Here is a 20,214-nt window from a genome sequence, read left to right as displayed (position 1 = left end):
ATCAGTATTAAAAAATAAGTATTTTTGTTTAAAGGTGGATAATATCTTTTAATACTCTTATATTTTTTTGGCCTCTATTATAAGAATATATCACTTATTGGAACTGATTCAATAAATTAAACCCAAACTCTCTACAATTAAGTATTTAATGTGTTCTCAGATTGAAAATCACTTTATGCAACAATGTTAGTTGTGATTTTTACATTTTATTTTAAATCAAACAAATATCATGAATTTCAAATTTTAAAACATCTTTAATTTAAAGAAAAAATTAATTAATACATGATGTAATTATTAATGACTATTTTTATGTAAAAAACTTGAAAACAATTTAATGAAAAAACCTATCCATTTCTATATTTGATTTTGTTATATCTTTTGGAATACTCTTTTACACATGAAAGTGAGAAACGAAACACACAATAAAATAATTCATAATTTTATCTTGGATCATTACAATCTATTACTCCTAAGATTAAATGTCAAGTTGAATTCATTGTCACCCTGATTTGAATGCCATTACTCTCAAACAAAATAAATCCAATTCGAAACAACAAATTTGTTATAAATCATTAGTCATATTCTCTAAAACACTAGTAAGAAGCGTAGAAACCGTATTCACCAGAGGATTCAAAAACCGATTCTCGATAAAAACTCACGTTCAAAACATCACGATGAAAGTACTTCCAACAGTCGAGGATTTTGCTATCTATTTGTTTGAACCTAATCGGGCTTTAGCCCTTCAGAAGTTGAGACCCTGAAATGGTATAGATATTTATACCTGTATTAATACCCGGGAGTAGTGTGACGAATCCAGGTCCTCAATTGAAAGCGCGGAGCCATTCGCGGTGGCGTTGGCGAGCAATGTGCAGCAGCAGGACAGGCGAGGGAGGGCGAGGGGGGAGGAGTCTCAGTGAGAGTCGGCCCCCCCGCGACTCGGCCTCCAGCGCCTACGCTTCTTCAATCTCGTCTCTTTCAAACGCCTGAGGATCCTCCTCCTCTTGCTCCTCCTCTTCGACGACACCAGGACCACAGGCTCTCATCTCCAAACCCTAATCGGAAGCCAGCTCGGAGCAGCTTCATCGAGCGAGGCTTCTCAGCACCAGTCATGCTGCGGTCTTGCTCGTAGCGTGTAGGTGCAACTGCCGAAGTGAAAAAGAGGAAGATTGGCAGTGAGTGAGTGAGTGAGTGAGTGTTGGAGTGGCGGTGTTGAAGCATTGCGTGAGGGATTGAGTTGGTTGCAGGAGTTAAGTCGTCATGGTCTCGTACCGACGCCTGCTGGCCGCAGTGGAGGCGGCGTTACTGACGCCCAACCCTGCGCCTCACCACCGAGCTGATCTCTCACATGCATTGCACATCTGCGTTCCCGATTTCCAGGATTTTCTCAAGTATCCTGTAAGTGGATCCTTTATCCTGAGGTTTTTCGGTATGGCTGTTCGTGTTTGCATTTGAAAGGCGTGTAGTCGCACTGCGGGGGTTGATTGCGTGAAAATTAAGCAGTGCCGGTTGCATTGGTGGGCGGAGTGTCAGCTCGCGTGGTTTTGTAATTGCGATCAGTCTCAAAATGGCAACGGGCATCGCCGCGCGAGCTCTTAAAAACAATTGTGTAGCGGAGGAATGGGGAAATGTGATTCTTTCTGGTCAGCTCGGCAACTGCATTGTGAACCTTGTGGCGTGTTCTAGTTAGTAGAAAATACTGGACAGGTTTACAGGGATGGCTCTATTCCGATTAGAGAGGAACTGTCTAGCAGGCTCTCACATCCTTTCTCGAATCCATGAAACTGCCGATTTCCTCGTGGAGAGGTTAAGTGCTTGGTCGTGCATGTGATTTTCGACACGGACTCTGTACGTTGTTTCAAGCAGCTCGTATTTCGTCCATGCTGCAGCATCGAAAGCATCGGACTTAGAAATTTGCTGGCATGTAGAAGGCTGCGAAGATTTAACTATTTACTTGCTGGCTTAGACCAAAATTATTGTAGAATTTCGTTCGATGAGAACTACGCGTAAAGATGTTCATTTTTTCTCAGCCTGGTAACGCAGAAGATTGGGATCAAATGTAGATCAGGGAGTTTGGAATCTTCAATGTTTGGTTTGGAGAGCAGTGCCTGGCATTCTTAAACCCTAAACCCGAAACCCTGGTACGAAATCTTAGCAAGGCCGGACTTGAAAGACCCAACTTGACAATCAAGAATTTCATTGAGAAAGTGAGGGACGCATCGGAAGTATGAAGGACTTGTGAACCCATGCGCAGCTCTATTCCCCTTAGCATTTCCAAAATCGAAAGGATCTTATATCACGAAGGCATTCCTGACTTTCTGAGGACCTTGAAGACCTTGTAGCAAGTAGGCTGTTATTGGATTAAAAAGCATTACTACTCAATGTCAAAAGATATGTTGCTTCCGGCTTAATACGCAAGTATACAGTGTTGGAAAGTTTCCTAACTGCTGTTCCCAACAATCTTTTTCAGATATTAAGTCAGAAGTAGCTGGATACTAATCTAATTGATGTACTCATAGAGCAGAAGGTGGCGTATCATCCTTAGTTTTTTACAGAATCTCGGAACATTGTGACCATCCTTGAGAAGCAAATGGTCCTGTCAGATTTCTTCAGAGAAAGTATGTCAAGGGAGTGCGACTAGGAAGGCTCTGTTTCTCCCTTTTTTTGTGACTGTCCTCTATTTATGTTTTCGATGAGATTCTTAGTGGGCCTTAAGTAAATGAGTCTCTTTCTGACAGGGCCCCAAAGCAGAAGATCGAGCACAAGTTGCATCGAGGGAAGTTAGGTTACCGAATTCTGCACCAACAATACTTGATAACCAGGATGCACAAATTGTAAGACTGGTTTTATGCCTTATTTTTACCATTTGACATAACTGGGATGTACTTTGACGAGAGCAATCATGAAGTCCACCTTTCATTGTTTATTCTTGTTATTGTGCTTTAGTACCCCTACCAATGCATCTACGTTCATGATCTTTTTCGTTTCGTTAATTGTGTCTCTACTCTTGTTTGATTATGGAGTGTTTCAACCTCAAGTCTTATATGTATCTCTTTACAGAATGGAAATACTTACTACTCTATGGTTGTGGAACAGGCGCTCAAGCTGAGTGAGGATTACAATCTAAATGAAATATACTGCGTGGGTTTATTAGTGTCTGCACATCAAGAGGTGGGTCTGATTGCAAAATTGTTTTTTTTCTCTTATCATATGCATCCAACATGTTATATATCCTTGTAGTCTCAAAGTTAGTGTCTGTTGTATAGGGATTTATTCTATATTTTTACAATGATTTATTTTGTACTCTGCTGGATTTTAAATCTACGAATATCTTCGCAATTATCAATTAATTTTAGAAAGATTTCCCCTACACTTCTTCCAATTCCTGCAGATCAGAATTTTCTTAATATGTATTTCTGTCATCCAGTTTGCTGAGTGTTTCTTTATGGGTATTCATGACGTGTTTCTGGGTTGCGATATGGCAGTGGAATTCTTTAGGTCGGGAACCTGTGGAAATACTTCGATTATCAGCTGGCCTATGGTTTACAGAGCGAAGAGCTTTAATAACCTCCTTGCAACTTTTACTTCGAGTATGTCCTCTTACGTTCATATTGTATCCAGGTGTGCTATGACTTTCAGTTTATCTGGTATTGCGCTGCGGGGTGAATCCTACTAGTGTCTTTTTCCTAGACATGTAAACGGACCCTTAAACATTCAATTACTGATTCCTAGTGTTACGATTTTCAGGCTGTGGTCCTAGATGATGAGTTGGACCCTGATCTTGTTGCGGACATTCGCTCGTACATTGAAAGATTGCTGCAAGGAGGCCTTCGAGCAAGACTCATCCACTTAATCAAGGTGCAATTTGTTTAAATCTCTGTAGGGGATATCATTTTTGGTTTTTAACAAGATTCTGCGTCATAACATATAAAGCGTCACCTTGCATGATTAAGGCTGGCTTTTAAATGTTCACATCAGAGAAAAAGTTTATAGAGGTCTGAACTTGGAAACTTGATTAATCTTTTGACATTTGACGTTCCAAATGCTGAAAACTTTGGTAGGACATTCGTTGCTCTCTCCCACTCCCCTTTTCTCTGTGTTTTATATTAATTCATTGCTTCTGGAGTGGTTATATTCTTTTACTACTGAACCTACCGTTGCTTAATTCCTCAGTGATTCTTGATTTGACATGTATTGACTTGACAAGTGTAAACAGTTGAGACATTACAGCTGCCTTTAGTCTAATTTACAACAATTTAAAGTGTTCTTTGGGAATTTGTGTTGAGGACTGCTCTGTTGTGTGTTCATTAGCAAGTTTATAGTGGTATTTCTTGAAGTGTGAGTGCTACCTTGTGGTGGTTTCAAAAAATTTGGTGTTAAGTGCGACGGAGCTTTCTTGTAGTGAAACACAAGAGAGTATCGTTTCATGTTGCACAATCAGAAGAAATTCAAAACGACGTCTAGGTGGTGATTAGCATGCTGTTTACCTGAAATATGGAATATGGTGAGGCATTTACTCTCCTGAACTATCCGCTGTTGAAGGTTTGAGTGTTGCTTTATTAACTGTCTAATTGACAACGCTTCAGGAACTAAATCGAGAAGAGTCAGCTGGATTAGGAGGTCCGGGAGTGGAGCCCTACGTGATGGATTCGCGTGGTGCAGTGGTTCAGCGCCGTAACGTCATTCAAAAGGAGCGGCTCAGCCTTTGTCATTGTCTTGTACTTACATGTCTCATTGTTCGCATAAGTATGTTTTCAACCTGGTCTTATAATTATTACAGATTTCTGTTTTGTCTTTGTCTTTGTTACATATTTCACTACTTATTTGGTTGTTTCGTTCATCGTTATTCTTGACGAGTGCACTTTTTGTGACAATGCATTACTTATTGTGATCAGATGCGCAAGAGGCCAAGGACCTGTACGACCTGCTCAAGGACTCCGCTAGTGACGAAAGTATATCACAGGATGCTGTTAAGCTTCAGGTGATTGTTGTACAAAGTATAATTGCAGGGATTTGTTGAGATTTGTGCTTTACACCTGAAAAGCTAACTGGTTTTATGCGCTGAACTGCAGATCACATATACAATCATGTTTGCGCTTCTCGATTCATTAATATCGGATGCATTAGGAGGGTCTCAAGAGATGGGCTCCGTACTTGCACTTGATGCTGGGTTTCGCAAAGAGTTTCAACAAATGGTGATTCCATCATCCCAATATAGTCACCACTGCGAACTGAGTCAATTGGAATTTCTATATTAACGTTTAAAATGTTTGTATACATGCTGGACTGAGTTACATGTAGAACTCAGTATAGGACCCATTCTGTAAACGTATACACTGAACTGAGTGATCTGATTCCTTGGTGTAAGACATGGATGTGCTTATCTCTCTAAGTATGAGTTACTTTAACTCTTGGTATTGGTAATTATGCAGTTAATGGATGCAGGGGAATTAAATGTGACTGCCGAGGGGTTCACTGGTGTGATTCGTTTTGTGTGGGCTGTTTATCTGATGCTCACAAAGGGTGCCTTGGATTATAGCCCCACTGGATCTTTCTCTGAAGACGATACTTACTCTTCCTTATGCTTAAACCGTGCATGTGAGCATGACGTTTTTGAGTTCTTCACTACTCGCGTTCTTCAAACTGCTACCTTTCAGGTTTGCCATGTTCTTTTCTTTCTTTTGCATTACCGAAATGAAGGATTCAACTATTATTTTGCTATGTATATTTTAAGAAAAAGGTCATATGTATAATATTGTGGTCTTTTCATATCAAGTGAGACCTGCGAGATTTTCTATTGATATGCTTATCAGTTCTGATGAAGTGCTGGTTGTTTGATCTGAATCTCGACGCCCCTTTGATTTTCTGTAGTAGTGAAGGGGTGATTAATTGTACGATGTGTTACTTTTTGTTGACAGAACGATGACGAAGAGCTCGTGTTTATGTACAATGCATATCTGCATAAATTGATGACAGGTTTTCTTGCCCAACCAGCAGGTCGTGAAAAAGTAAGTTCTGCTTATGGTTTTTGATTCTCTGGATGTTTTAGAAGGATCTCTGTCTTACTAATTAGTGGAACATGACCAACGTCGTGGGAGGTTTTTGATTCCCATCACCTCTCCACGATCCGCAACATCCTAATTTGTGCGAGCTTCATATGTAATCTGAGGCCTAATGTTACGCGTTTCAATGTCTCTAACATCTTCTTTTTACCAGAAGTCGGAAGTTGCTTGTACCGAAAATATCTGCTATTTTGAATTTTATGTATCATAGGATTTTAGCGTAGTGGGCTCGTTGTGAGGTCTTAACTTTTCCTTCACGATATGTTGCAGATAAAAGCAATGAAGGATGCAGCTATGGTGGCAGTAGATACGTATGTAGATATGAAAGATACCATGTCAGATGTTGATGGTAAAGCCCAACAGCAGGCAATTGTTCTTCAAGCTAAGCCCTTCATTTCACTGCTTACTATGATCGGGGAAGTCTATCAGGTGAGTGTATGACTGCGATTGAAAATATATATTCTGGTGCTTTTGCCATGTCAAATTCCCGAAACACTTAACCAAGCTAGCATTTTCGATGTCGCTTTCCATATTCTTGGAGGTTGTAAGTTGGATTAATCGTTGGTTTACCTGCATAACTATTCATAATGCTCTTTTTAAGGATGTTATATGTTCTGAAGAAGTACTATCGAGGTAACAATTACTTAAATGGGAAAAATGTTCAGGCTCAGAAGTTTAGTATTACAATGTTCTAGTATATTCTGTAATATTGATATCTGTTGTTGATGGTTTTACGTGACATAGAGAGAACCAGAGCTCATCATGGACAACGACGATCTTTGGAACTTTGTTAGATTTGCAGGGGAGGACCACAACACATACCACACATTAGTTGCCTTTCTTAATATGCTCACAGCATTGGTACGAATGCTATCTGAGAGTGATTGGTTCTAGAGCACTCAATTTGAGGCAGTTCTTTGTGTTTCTGGACATGCAGATGAATTAATTGATCTTGATTGAATCTGTTACTTCATAGGCAGTTGTTTTTGAAATGCACTTGTTACTGAGAGCTACACCAATCACCTTTTCTTTTGTGTCTGTTGCAGGCTGCTAGTGAAGAAGGAGCAAAAAAAATATATCAAATGCTTCAGAACAAGGCTATTCGCACACTTGGATGGCAAACACTTTTTAATTCTTTAATAGTTTACGATCAACGATTTAGGCAATGCCTTCAAAATGCAGGAGCTTTTCTTCCACCCTTTCAAGAAGGGGATGCACGTGCATTAGAGGCCTACCTCAAAGTGTTAAGACGGGTATGAAAAGTTCCTCCTCTGAAATCCTTATGAGCTGTATTTGATGTGTGTGTACTCCTTGGTTTTATCAGTGAGATTTTTACATTATCATTAGCCTCTGAATGTGGTTTCCACTACAGGTTATGGAGAAAGGCAACGAAATGGAACGTTCGCAGTGGTTCATGGATATTGAGCCACTCTTTAAGCTTCTGTCATATGAGAACGTTCCCCCTTACTTGAAGGTTTGTCTTAAGATTTAGCACTTGAAAATCAATTATTTTATTTTCGAAGGGAATTGGATGTATGTCTTTGTGAATATCCCTGGCCTTCAGATCTCATTTTGGAATTTCATAGATTGACTAACACTGTGCTGATTATGCTTGATCCAAAATTACAGGGGGCTTTGCGGAATGCAATTGCAACTTTTGTTCCTGTATCACCAGTTATGAAAAATAAAGTGTGGAGCTTCCTAGAACAATACGATTTGCCAGTGGTGGCTACACCTCTGTTAAGTGATGGCTCTGCTCAACAAGTGTCCTCTCAGGTACACCCGAATTTTTTGAGTATTGAAGTTTAAAGAGTTCGTTTGTATTTTCTAACTTTTGTGATCACTTAGCGTTGTTGACAACGTAAGATTTTGAGTAAAACATCTTGTAGGGATTCTTTCATGATTGGCAGTGCGGTTATCGATCAGTTTATTAACGACTTGTATAATTTTTTCATTCAGGTTTATGACATGACTTTTGAGTTGAATGAAGTGGAGGCTAGGCAGGAAGAATATCCTTCTACACTCTCTTATCTGAAGTTGCTTAATGTTCTGATTGAGAATGAGTCAGACGGACCTGATAAGGGTGGTAGGTACGTGCAAGAGATTTGTTTTATTCCTTAAACTGCTTGTTATGGGTGTTCTTCTCTTTATTGTTGTTTTTTTTCTCCTAATCCCCAGATGATCGTAACATGCAAGTGATCAATGACTGCAGATACATTGGCATTTTTCGATTTGTACGCGATCAAGTTTTTGCACCTTACGCACAAAGAGCATATGCAAATCCTGTGGAGAAATGGGAGCTTGTTGCCACTGCGCTTCGCCATTTTGAATTGTAAGGATTTGTTTACCTTTGAACTGTGGTGATATGCAATCCGATGGTCTTGAAAGTAGCCGTAGTGGGAGGGTTGCCCAGTTGTATGCCGACATCTTCTACCATGAATCTGTAGTGTTAAGGAATCTCTTAGCTCTAAGGCATAGCGGCTTGTGTATGTTAAGCTGATTTTTTGACGTAGTTTTAAAGTTCGGCCATTAAGAGGAAGTACATTCTCTTGATTTCAAAATCAGAAATATAATGTGCATACCTCCCAAACTCAACGTAGTATAGAATTGGTTTCTGAATGCGACCATTAAGGCAACCTATTGAGGTCGACCATTCTCATGTCAGTACTTGATTATTTATCCCGATATTGTGTGCAGGATGTTGAGTACTTATCAACTTACTGAAGATGCTGTGAGGAATAGCTCCGATCATCTTCTTCCTCCAGAAAATTCTCTTCCAGGGATGGCCGCACCAGGTCTTCCAGCTGCCATTACTCGATTGCCAGTTACGGAGTTGATGAAGGTATTTTCTGATATTCATCTGCCAATTATTATGAACTGTATCATGTGTTACTCTCGATTGTTGTTCTTGCTTCTTCCTCTAGGTATTTGAATCTAAATGTTTGGGCTTTGCCAGCATTTGAATACGATGGATACTAGTTTTCTTCTTTGCACTGTTACTTTTATGTTTAATGTCCTTTTACTTTTTCTTCTTCTTTCTTACAATTTTTTTCTTAATTTTTAACTTTTTAAGGAGTTTTTCCGCTTTTAAATGGCTCGTTGTTTTCGTGCAGGATTTGATGAGTGGCAAAGTGATTTATCGTAATATAATGAGTATATTGATGGTGGGCGTCAATTCTGTAATGGAGCAACGCACAAGCCAACTTTATGGCCCAGCTTTGGAAGAAGCAATATCCCTTTGCCTTCAAATTTTGTTTCTTGCTCTGTCCAAAGACACTCTATTCTCAGAGGCTTGGCGTCCCGTATATCAGGCATTTCTCTATCTTTACCAGTTCTTGTTTTCCGCTGAGTGCCAACTTTGGTAGACAAGGGTAAACATTCAAGTTTCCTGTTGCTTTGTCTAATTGGAAGTTCGTGGTTCCAGTGGACTGCGTGATTACCGGACAATCTGGGGAACTTTCCGAGTTTGGCCGCATAGCTTTTTTCAATACATTTGAACTTTAGGTTGTCTATTTGTTTTTTTCCTCATTTTTATGTGGGTTTTAAATTTTTATTTCCCTTTTTTTTACAGCCAATAGATAATATTCTATCTCACGACATCAGACAAATTGTGACGGTATTGGAATATGTAAGATATGATATGTCACCTTTGATTCAGCGATGCTCCGTCCAAATTATGAAGGTGCTCAGGTATTATATGCTACACGTTTGTATATCATTAGGAGATGATTTTCCTGGCTTCTGTAATGTTGTTTTGTAGTCATAAGTAATATTTGAACGCCAGCCGTTTATGGGTTGGTAGATTGGGTTTACCGGCAATCTAAGTCTTTAACAACAATCTCTGTTGGTTCTCACAGTGCACGAATGCCGCAATTGGTCTCCATTATTTTAGAAGCTGGAGCTGCATCAAGCCTTATTGAGGACTATGCTGCTTGCCTCGAGACCCGTGCAGAGGAACCCCAAGCTCCTGAAAATCCCGATGAGGATATTGGCTCACTGATTTTACGTGTATGTCTGAATCTGTATCCACCTTGACGGTTTAAGCTTCAATGTTCACATCCAAGAAGTAGTTTGTTATTTCACTAAGTTCTTCAAAGTCGTCAATCTGCTCTTCAGGCAGTTTTGTTTTGTTTTGTTTTGTTTTAGATGATGTGGACACCTGGAAATGGCGTGTCGCTAATGTGATTGTCAAATGGCGTAACCATATCTTGTACAGCTTCTCCTGGCTAATTTGGATCAGCCTGCTCCAAATGTAACGCATCTTCTTCTAAAATTTGACGTCAATCAACTTGTAGAGAGGACAATGCTTCAGCCGAAACGTCACTTCAGGCAGGGTTCTGACCTTTTACAGATATAAACAATCTCTTTTCATTTATGAGTAGCTTCATATAAGACATCAACGAAAATCTGCCCGATTTTTGCAATTGATTCGGCATTTTGTGTTGCAGCTGTCTACGAGTGATACTGGACGTCTTGGACACGCTTGCAAGGCCAGAAGTGAATGCTGGACTGCATGAACTTGGTTTCCAGGTGCGTTGGCAGTATTGAGTTATCTAACTACATTCACTTCATTTTATGATGATGATTTGTGAGTTGTTTCTCTCCCTGGTCTTCTTTGGGGTTGTGTCAATGAGTTGTCAGTTTTTTTTTTTTTTTTTTTTTTTTTTTTTCTTTTTCGCATAATTCCATATCATGGTACAGAATAATCGGTGCTCTTGATTAAAACAATATATGATATGCTGATATCTTTTGGAATTATAGTGATACTTTAAAAGGAAGCTAGGTGATGAGGATGTACATGCTAGAAATGTTTGATTGGTGTAGCTATTTATGTCACATGTATCTGATTGATGTCGTGCAATTTGAACTGCAGTTGATGTATGAACTTTGTGTGGATCCAATCACTTGTGGTCCTGTGGTGGAACTTCTCAGAAGTGAAAAATATGAGTTTTTCTCCAAGGTTTGTTTCTTTACGAAATTTTTACGAAATTTCTTCTTTTTTACGAATTCATATTTCCGTAATTTGATTTACTTAATTTTTGTGTCCAAATTACCTTGAAGATATTTTAATTGCTCATAATGTTCAGTTTTCAAGCTACATATTTGTAACTAATGTTGTAAGAAGTGGTTTGAAGAGTACTGTCTCTGGTTTTCTTTGTTTTTTACTGATCTTGTCGCACAAAAAGATAATAGAAAAAGCTGGGATTCGTTTTGCAGTATCTTTCTTCTTTAACTTTTCGAACTTTTAAGGGATAACAGATGGTGGTTATTCAACAACTATAGTCTATTTCTAAGTTTTCAGTAGTTTCATTATCCAGTGTGCTCTCTACGGGTAATGCACATTGCGTGTGTGATAGCTTGCGGATATGACACTTGAGCCCGTAGCGTCCACAGTGTATCATCTTCAAATGATGTTTTCATGTTCATCTTCTAATATCTTTGAAACTTAATTTGGCAGCATTTGAATACTTTCGTGTGTGAACCTCTTCCCAAGCGCAGCACAAATCAACAGCTGCGTGTGAGCAGCCTACAACAGGTGTCCCTTTTCAGACTTTGCCTATTTTGCTTCAGTTACTTGTATGAAACAGAAACTTGTTGACTGAGCCATTATTGATCGACAAATTCATCAATCGCAGAGAGCCTGGCTGCTGAAGTTGGTCGCTTTGGAACTTCACTTGGGCGATATGGATGTCGTTGTCCATCGAGACAGCTGTCGTCGGCTCCTTTCTCGCTTATTTTTGAGAGAACCTCAATCTTGGGAGACGGGGATTCCATCTAACCTTATGCCAGCTAGATTGACCTTGACTACCACTGACAACAGCATCCACAAAACCAAAGTAAGTCTATGTGTTGCCTTTGGCTAGATGTAGATAGTTCATTTCTTGTTTCAAATGTACTGATGTGAGTGTGATGGGTTTTTGTGAAGGTGTTAGAGCTTCTCGAAATCCTCCAATTTCAACTCCCCGAATCTCCCAGCGACTTTCCGCCAGAATTGCATGGTCTGAAAGAGGAGCTTAAGGTTTTTATCTTTTCCCAAGTTCATTTTAGTGTGTCGGTCTCGTTGTTGGAGAATGATCGATGAGCCTTAGTTCTGATTACAATTCGTTACAGTTCAAAATAACACTAAGAGTTATGACAAGTTTAGTTTAGAATAAGATGTTTCGTAATACCTTTTGACCACGTTATGATCAGATAGAATTCTGACAGTTGCAATCTACAGGTTGATGATATCCTTGGCAGTCCTGCTACAGTTGACCAAGGGGGTGTATACCACATCTCAGAACGTGGGGATCGTCTTATTGACCTCTCAGCATTTAGAGATCTACTTTGGCAGGTATTTTAGTCAAATTTAATTGTTATTTCGCTATGGAGCATGTTATCATGTATGGATATGTCTGGTTCGTAGTGGATAACCACCTGCCGTTTGATAGAGGTTCTACGTAAATTGATTGGTAGTTCCTGGATGGGCAAGAGTACGGGTTTTGTCCTTTTGATAGATCTTTTAGTGCATTTACATTTTTTATCCAATAAGAGACGGTAAAGTTTTGCAGGAATACAAGAGGTTGGAGGGTCAGTACAACTTTCTGGTGAATGGTCAGAAGCAGTCTGAACTTCGGGAGGCAGTGCAACAACTATTGCGTTGGGCTTGGAAGCGGAACAAAAATTTAGAGGAGCAAGCTGCTCAACTACATATGCTCGTAGGATGGTCGCAGCTTGTAGAGGTTTGTTACAATTCTTTAACCTTAGAGTAATTGCTGGGCAACATTCATTCTCTCAAGTTTTTCTGTGTAATTCTATCCTGTGAGTATTTGATGCACACAACTCGTTAATTTTGAGGGAGTCTTAATTTCATTCCCCTTTTAGTCGCTATCATAGTCTCTTGTATATATTATCCTGTTTTCATGCATGAATAACGTGGACTATCATACCACTCCCTATGTTTTTGTTGTAAGACATCTCTGTTGGTGCTTGGGTTGTTCTGGAGGTCAAGGATCATCAGTAGTCTTACAATTGTGTAGTTGAATCTTGAATCATTGATCTGGTCACAACTTGGTGGATATTTGCGCAGATAACAATATCGAGAAGGTTTCACTTTTTGGGCAGTCGGACGCATGTACTTTTTGAGTAAGTAATTAATTTTCTCACGTTTGAAAGCTTAGTGATTGCCGTACTTCGTAAACAATCTACAACATGCCTTATTTCCGCTTGCCTCATTTTGATGTCTATTGTCTCATCCGGACTCACATTGTTTTATATGCATTTTCACAATATGATAGCTTTGTTTTGATATCTATGGCGACAGGATTTTGGATGCCTCAATAAGTGCAACTACATCACAAGATTGCTCTTTACGCATGGCCTTCTTGCTAAGTCAAGTAAGTAGAGAGTTTTGGATTACGAGACGTTATTGTTGACTCTATTTTGCGCAAGACTCTTCAATTTTTATGGTCGTGGATGTTGTACTGGTGCGGACAGGACACACATTTGTATGTGTACACGCTTGGAATGTAAAGGTGCATCGAGCGTTGAAACTGAATCTGCTTCCAATCATTTGTACTTGCAGGTGGCTCTGACAACTATGGCAAAGCTTCAAGAACAAAGCATTATATCACCTGGTGAAGGCGATAGTACAGATGATGTCACATATGTGGATGTGTTGTCTAGTGTGCGGTTATCGAACAGCGCATGCCACACCATCCTGTCTAAGCTTATTGCCTCTATTCTGAGACACGAATCCTCAGAGAGCTTGCGGCGCAGGTATAGATACCATTCTATGTCTTTCTCGAACATGTTTGATGGTTGAAAGGTAGTTAGAATCTCCGGAGGTAAAGGTCCTTGATTCGTGAATTGAAGGCCTGTTTCCGTGATCTATTATGAAGTTCATGGTGAATTTTTGCGATGCGAATGCAGACAATATGCGATACTTTTGAGCTATTTTCATTACTGCCAAGGAATGGTGAACCGAGATTTGCCCCTTTCTGTTATGCGAACTTTGCTTGTTGGCGCCGGTGACGAGGATATGGAAGTTGAAAAGGTATAAATTTAAAGTTATATTACTTCTTTTTTGCAGTGGTCATTTTGGAAGTAGAGCTGGTGTGCTTGTTGATTCAGTTTTATCTCTTACCTGCAGAAAGATGATTGCTTGTATAACTTCAGGTTGCTTCCCTTCTTGTGGCCCATTTCTTGGAGAGTGTTGGCATATTTACTGGTAATTCTTTGAACAATTTGCTCTGCGAGAGAGAGCATGTATAACTTAGTTACTTGACATCTCTTTGGGCTTGTTTTGTAGCTGGACCGAGACCAAGCCGAACTTGCGCAAGTGAACTTCTCTCTCCTAAAGCGAAATGCAGCCCCTCTTGTGGATGTGGTACAGTGCTTTGTCTCTTTTGATGTGCTTTTTTGGTACTTCTAAGATGTTTCACGATTGACTAATTTTTAGTAAGGAGTATACATTAGATGCAAATTTTATTTTTATTTTTGTTCCTTTTTTTTGGTTTATGGACGAATTGGACTATTCATTTGTATTTATTTTATTATTCTTTCTTTGTCTTATGTCTCTTCTCTCTCATGTCTCACAGGTGGCTAGGGATGCTACAAATGGTAGTGAGACAGGTAAGGCTATGGCCTACTATGTGCTGGACGCATTACTTGCAGTTGACCATCACCAGGTGTTTCTCAGCCAGTTACAAAGTCGCGGACTCCTTCATTCATGCTTAGCTGAGATCAGCAGCAACTCTTATCAAGTAAGACATGGCTTTTCTTGGCGATCTCTGAATTTATTACAAGCTTCGGAAGTTTTTGTTTGATGATAGTGTTGATGCATGTATAGATGTTCGTCATAAAACAAGTACGAATAGCGTGATGAGGGTTGATTTGCAGGCCATATTACTTCCCTCAGCCGAATCCTTGCGTCGATTATATACGTTGGAATCAGAGCTGGCTCTACTCCTTCGAGTGGGATTCCACAATAGAAAACGTGGGGCACAGACATTGTATGCAATGGGAGCCCTTCGTCATTTGTCCTCTTGCCGAGCTATTGATGCTCATTTGACTGTAAGACGATCTTTTCCTTCAGTTTTTTAATTCATTTGAGATTTTCTTCTTAAAGTTATCAGTTGATACAGTTAGTATCTTTTTGTAACATCATTTAATCAAGAAATCTTTGTCGTTGTGATTTTTTGTTTATTTTTTTTTAGGATGATGCCAAGTGGGAGCAAGTAAAGGTTGGTGTAGGAATGCCCAATCAGCATGATCGTCAGCATCAACTCGTATCGCCTGTTCTACGCCTGGTCCTTTGCTTTACTTCTTTAATTGACTCTACAGAAGTGGTTGATGGGGTAAGTATGATTCAGTTTTGTATATCCTTCTTTGCCATGTCCTTTTTGCTGAATGTTGTTGGACTGTCTCCAAAGGGAATCATCTGAATAGTGGATAAGAATTGTTAGAACCTAAAATTAGTTTCCATGCTGGAGACAGAGCACGAATTCCGCTTAGTTTCTGGGAGATACTGTGTTGATTCTGGAGCCTCTAATTCTCCCTCTGTATCATCGACAACTTTAAATATTGTTTAATTTTGTTATGAAGGTTTAGTTGGTGACTTCAATCTGCTTGAACCCAGCACTGAATGCAGTATGAATTATCATTTATTCTAGAACTTGGCAATGTTATGCAGGATCGAAATGAAGTTGCTCTTGAAGTTTTGGATTTTATCAAGTCCCATCATGGCTTACTTGATAGAATCCTAAGAGATGACAACCCAAACGTGCACATCGCAGATCTGGATGAACTCCAGTTGGCTACTGCAATCCTTAGTAAGGTAATGATATTGTTACCGGGGTTTCTAAAAATGCTTGAATGTACTCGGCATACGGGTAACGAGTTAGTTGTCAAAGAATAAGCATTCTTCAAAAAATTACATAGAAATTGTAACATCGTAAGAGATTGAAAAAACTGATAGGCTGAATGGCTTATTGTTTTTATCTGTGAATTTTTAATTTTTTTAGTTTTAATCTTCCTCTTCTTGTTATCCTGTAAGAGTGTGTAGTTTCTTTTGAGCTAGATAACCAGGTACCCTATGCAGGAGGATTGTGGTAGGAATACAACATTTGGTTTGTTTTGTATTAAAATTGCATGCTTGCGCATTTACCCCATTAACAATCCCAAGGGCTGTCGCAATGAGACACAAAGTCGTAATGATTATTGACATCATCATGCTAAGTCCAGCACGCTGGCTAGTCTGTGCAGCTCAATTTTTTTTTTTTTTTTTTTGGCAACTCCTCACTGTGCAGTAAGTATTTGGCACTTAACAAGCCTAAGTTTTTTCCAGGTATGGCCGGTTGAGGAGTCTTCTGAATTTGGGTACACGCAAGCAATGTTCAACCTTGCGTACGTCTACTTCAGCCTAGATGCAGAGTCTCGAAATCGGTTCATACATCATATTCAAGAGGCGGAGAAAATAAACGAGTCATCTGGTATAGCTCGAGAGGTAAGCTACACGGACACAGACCACCATGTGCATGTCTTTGGGGGTATGCGTTTGGTTTTTGATTGTTATTGGTTTGTAGGTGCTCTTTGAATCACGTTGCTGATTGATTCTTATTGGTGTTTTATATTGTGTTACTTTGGGTTTCAACTTACCAGATAATTGGGGACTCTTTGAATAGAACGTGGTTTATTCTGGCAGAGTTTAAGGAAAATGGAGCTCCAAGTGGCTCGTGTACGATGCAATTTGATTGCTTACTTATATGCCTTGGTCACAAAGCACAACCTGCGTCTGCATATTTACAAGCCTGATGTGCGTTTTCTGTAACCTTTATGCGCACTTCTCTATAGTCGAAAAGTTGAGGTTGTAAGTTGCGTGCTTTTATGAATTGAGTATTTACCTTAACATGAACACGAGGCATAGTTGCATAGAGATTTTAAAATGTCAGGATCATTGAGACACTTTTTCCAAAGCCATTCTGCTTCCAAGGTTATGTTTGGTTCAATTTTGAACGTGTGTTCCTCTTTGCAGATTGGAGACGGTGCGACAATGGGGCCGTACAATTTGGGACGCCAGAGACAACCGACGCTGAAGCTTGTCGCTGACCTTTTGCAACAAACATCTCTGGACTTAGAGCTAGCCTTAGAAGAGAAAGCTCTTCTTCTTGCTAGGGTATGTTCGCCTAGTAGAAATGTCTCTTACAGGAGGAAGTCCTTGCGTGCAGTTGAGATCAGATTCAATACTTATTGGTCTATTACTTGTTCGTCACGTAGGCCCTTCATCGCACCCTATTTTCACGTTTTTTCTGTTCAGAGTTGTCGGGGTTTCATGTTCTTGACAAGGTAAATGTACTCTCTAGCATTCTATCGTGCTGTTTTAAGATAGCTGATGGGTGCTATCTGACTTCTCCAGCTTCAAGACGTAAATGAACTTTCGCGCCACGAGGTGGATGATATAATCAAGGCTTATGGGCGACAAGAGCGTTCAGATCCTGCTGATAGCATCCGCAAGAGGTGGTGTTGATTTTTCATTTGAAATGCAGAATGTATTATGGAACAGCGAAAAAAACGTTCTACGTTCTCATTACGACCAATCTATTAGCAGAATCACACCCGTGTTCACTCATTCATTTGACTTAATTTGTTTGCAGGAGATATGTGGCGATGGTGGAGATGTGCAGTGCAGCTGGTAGCCGTGAATGTCAAGTTTCTTCTCTTATTTTTCTAGTGGAGCATGCCCTGGAGATTCTATATGTCCATTTGGAGAAGTAAGTTCGCAAACTTGATGCAGCTGATTATGATCCAATGAATCTTTGACCAGTTCTCTTTCCGGGGCGAGAAATTGACTCCGTAACGCACTGTATTTATCTCTGTTTCCATGAAGCGTTTCTTTGTAAAATTGGATGTTATTCAACTAGAACTCTTCCATTTAGCTTGTAATTTTAGATATTGCTTATCATGCCGAGTGGGGTCTAATGGTCTTGATCACTCGTTACTGGCAGGTTGACAAAGCCTCAAAATAGGCAGGGTAGATTTGAGCTAAATCTTGAGACGAATTGGGGCCGAAAAGAAGATGTACAGTTACTGGCTGGAAAGCTGCTTCCAGTGTTTGATAGACTTGAATGTTTGAATGAGGTAATATTCGTATCTATATGATGCAAGTGCTGCAAGTCATTTTCGTCAAATCCATTATGTTCCTTATCACGAATGTAGTGCACAGATACTTTATCGATTAATTTCATCCTAATATGGTGTATCATCGAGCTTGATCTTGCAGGATAGAGTGGGTCGGAGCATGAAGCATTTGCAGCGCCTTGTGCACTCGCTGAAGTCGAGAATTATGATGTTATCATCAGAAACCTACTGAATTGCCGAACCTAGGGTTTTCCCAGATCATGACCGTCTGCATGACGTTAAGCAAATTGATCATGTCCTGAGGATCTAAAATTAGACAGACAACCATTTCCTTCTAGATGCCCATGTCCATGATGCCAATTCCTCGTTTTATACCTCTGGACCTGGAGGGCAACGCAACATTCCTCTGTTTAATGATAAGATTGCTGGTGGTTGTCCTTACGTGTATATTTTGCACACAGCAGTAAGTTGACATTGAATTGGATAAATCCCACGGATAGCATTGCAACAACAGCTGGATTATGCAGAGATAAGTGGGAGATGTGCGTGTGTGCGTGCTGCACTGATGCATTCACAGAAGCTTAAGAATTAGAAATAATGAAAGTTAATTAGCATACATCACAGTGGTTCATGTTTCAGTTTCCGACCCCACGTCCATAAATCATGAGAGGTATTAGGAGCTAATTTCTCTATTACCTTCAAATAAAATTGAAAAAAAATACAAACAAACAATCAATCCTCCTGCATGACCATAATGTGACACTACATGGTTGCATGTCATTCTGTTGTTCTAAGTCACATTTTAATTTAATCTCAAGCATTAAATTTAATATTTAAAATTAATTTGTCTAGGTTTACACCATGTGATAAAATAATGTACTTGGTTACTCACATATTGCTAAATAGATTGATTTATAATGAAATGTGATTAAAGATTATTTCATATCAAAATAATTCATGTTGATAGAAATTTATCACATGATAAAATTGAAGGGTTTCATTTTAATAAATTAATAGGAGATTTAAAAAGTACAGAAGAAGCAAAAAGGTTTTTGGATAAATACACATGTTTAAGTTTTTTTTGGTTAACTCGGTCTCTATTTATCTCTATTGGTTTTGTAGAACTATTCTAAATTGGACTAGGCAACAAATAGATGGTTGTATAGCCATCTAAGTGGCTTTTGCTCCAATAACCTATGTAACTTAGGTTGCTCATTGTCAATTTACTTTAGCTTGTGCTATTACATTATAAGGTGCCACCTAAGGAAATATATCATCTAAATACCATTTATTATTATTATTATTATTATTATTATTATTTTTACTTGCTTAGTCTTAATTTACTTACTCAATCTAATGCAAACTACATAATTCTTTGGTCTAAATTGATGTGGTTCAAGCAATTGGAGGGATTTTTTAGTTTATTTTGTGTTTTAGTTGTGTAGATTGCAATTCCCTTGTAGGATATTCCTTTACATGTTAGTTATGTTGTGGCCAAGTTTGGTGATTAGAAATTAAATAAGAAGTTTAAGTTTCTAAGGATGGTTTTAATAAACATTTGTCATATTGTCTCTTTAGTTGGAATTGCATAAATATCCACCAAAACTATCAAGTATTTGCTATAGGATATTTTTTGTCTGTTTAGCTAGAACCATCAAAATACCCACCAAATCTAGAGGATATATATAGTATTTTTTCTTTAATTAAAATTTTGTGAAAATCTACCAAAACTATTGTTTGCTATAGTGGCTCTAAATATACTATCTTGTCATTTCAAAATATTTAAAATGATTATATCAACAATACATTCTTGCTTGACATAAGATTTATTTAACAATTTTGTCACCTTGATATTCAAAATACTCAATGATTTGATTATTAATATAAAACTTACAAAAAAAGAGTTTTATAATTTTGTCTAAGACAATAAATGCAATCTTAAAGACTTATTATTGTGTGACAAATAAGATTACTTTTATGACTCAAATATTCCATTAGAGCATTCTAAATAAATTATTATAAATAACTAAGCATTGTA

At 38.8% G+C, this 20,214-nt stretch overlaps 2 protein-coding genes across 2 annotated transcripts in view; one reads left to right on the top strand and one right to left on the bottom strand.

Annotated features, from left to right (window-relative positions):
- The window catches only part of LOC112281280 (DExH-box ATP-dependent RNA helicase DExH15 chloroplastic), a 28,324-nt gene extending 27,281 nt beyond the window's left edge, over positions 1 to 1,043 (bottom strand). The window contains exon 1 of the mRNA XM_024517611.3: positions 955 to 1,043. Coding sequence (XP_024373379.3) covers positions 955 to 1,043 — 89 coding nt within the window. The remainder of the gene's footprint in view (positions 1 to 954) is intronic.
- LOC112281496 (nuclear pore complex protein NUP205) lies at positions 893 to 18,617 on the top strand. The gene is made up of 45 exons (XM_024518087.3): positions 893 to 1,395; positions 2,736 to 2,831; positions 3,094 to 3,168; positions 3,483 to 3,587; positions 3,745 to 3,855; positions 4,584 to 4,743; positions 4,893 to 4,978; positions 5,070 to 5,192; positions 5,430 to 5,654; positions 5,916 to 6,005; positions 6,330 to 6,488; positions 6,804 to 6,920; positions 7,106 to 7,312; positions 7,432 to 7,533; positions 7,689 to 7,835; positions 8,019 to 8,149; positions 8,272 to 8,391; positions 8,757 to 8,901; positions 9,173 to 9,370; positions 9,631 to 9,749; positions 9,917 to 10,067; positions 10,276 to 10,388; positions 10,508 to 10,589; positions 10,933 to 11,019; positions 11,518 to 11,595; positions 11,696 to 11,896; positions 11,986 to 12,078; positions 12,280 to 12,393; positions 12,611 to 12,781; positions 13,129 to 13,184; positions 13,363 to 13,435; positions 13,624 to 13,817; positions 13,971 to 14,094; positions 14,350 to 14,427; positions 14,639 to 14,803; positions 14,940 to 15,113; positions 15,257 to 15,397; positions 15,733 to 15,876; positions 16,387 to 16,545; positions 16,744 to 16,854; positions 17,074 to 17,214; positions 17,455 to 17,555; positions 17,693 to 17,809; positions 18,044 to 18,176; positions 18,319 to 18,617. The coding sequence occupies exons 1-45, from the start codon at positions 1,258 to 1,260 to the stop codon at positions 18,406 to 18,408; spliced, it is 5,745 nt and encodes a 1,914-aa protein (XP_024373855.1). The 5' UTR covers positions 893 to 1,257; the 3' UTR covers positions 18,409 to 18,617.
- The last annotated feature ends 1,597 nt before the right edge of the window (positions 18,618 to 20,214 follow it).

Source organism: Physcomitrium patens, chromosome 4 (assembly GCF_059467195.1).
Source record: "Physcomitrium patens ecotype Gransden chromosome 4, ASM5946719v1, whole genome shotgun sequence".
In the NCBI taxonomy this organism is placed as follows: domain Eukaryota; kingdom Viridiplantae; phylum Streptophyta; class Bryopsida; order Funariales; family Funariaceae; genus Physcomitrium; species Physcomitrium patens.
This window is presented reverse-complemented; position numbering and strand designations above follow the sequence as displayed.

What these genes read in the sequence shown, in the direction of transcription:
- LOC112281496 (XM_024518087.3), top strand. Translation starts at nt 1,258, where the DNA reads ATGGTCTCGTACCGACGCCTGCTGGCCGCAGTGGAGGCGGCGTTACTG. An exon ending in AATATGAGTTTTTCTCCAAG is followed by an intron (nt 11,020 to 11,517) that starts GTTTGTTTCTTT and finishes TTAATTTGGCAG; the next exon opens with CATTTGAATACTTTCGTGTG. An exon ending in GTCTGAAAGAGGAGCTTAAG is followed by an intron (nt 12,079 to 12,279) that starts GTTTTTATCTTT and finishes TGCAATCTACAG; the next exon opens with GTTGATGATATCCTTGGCAG.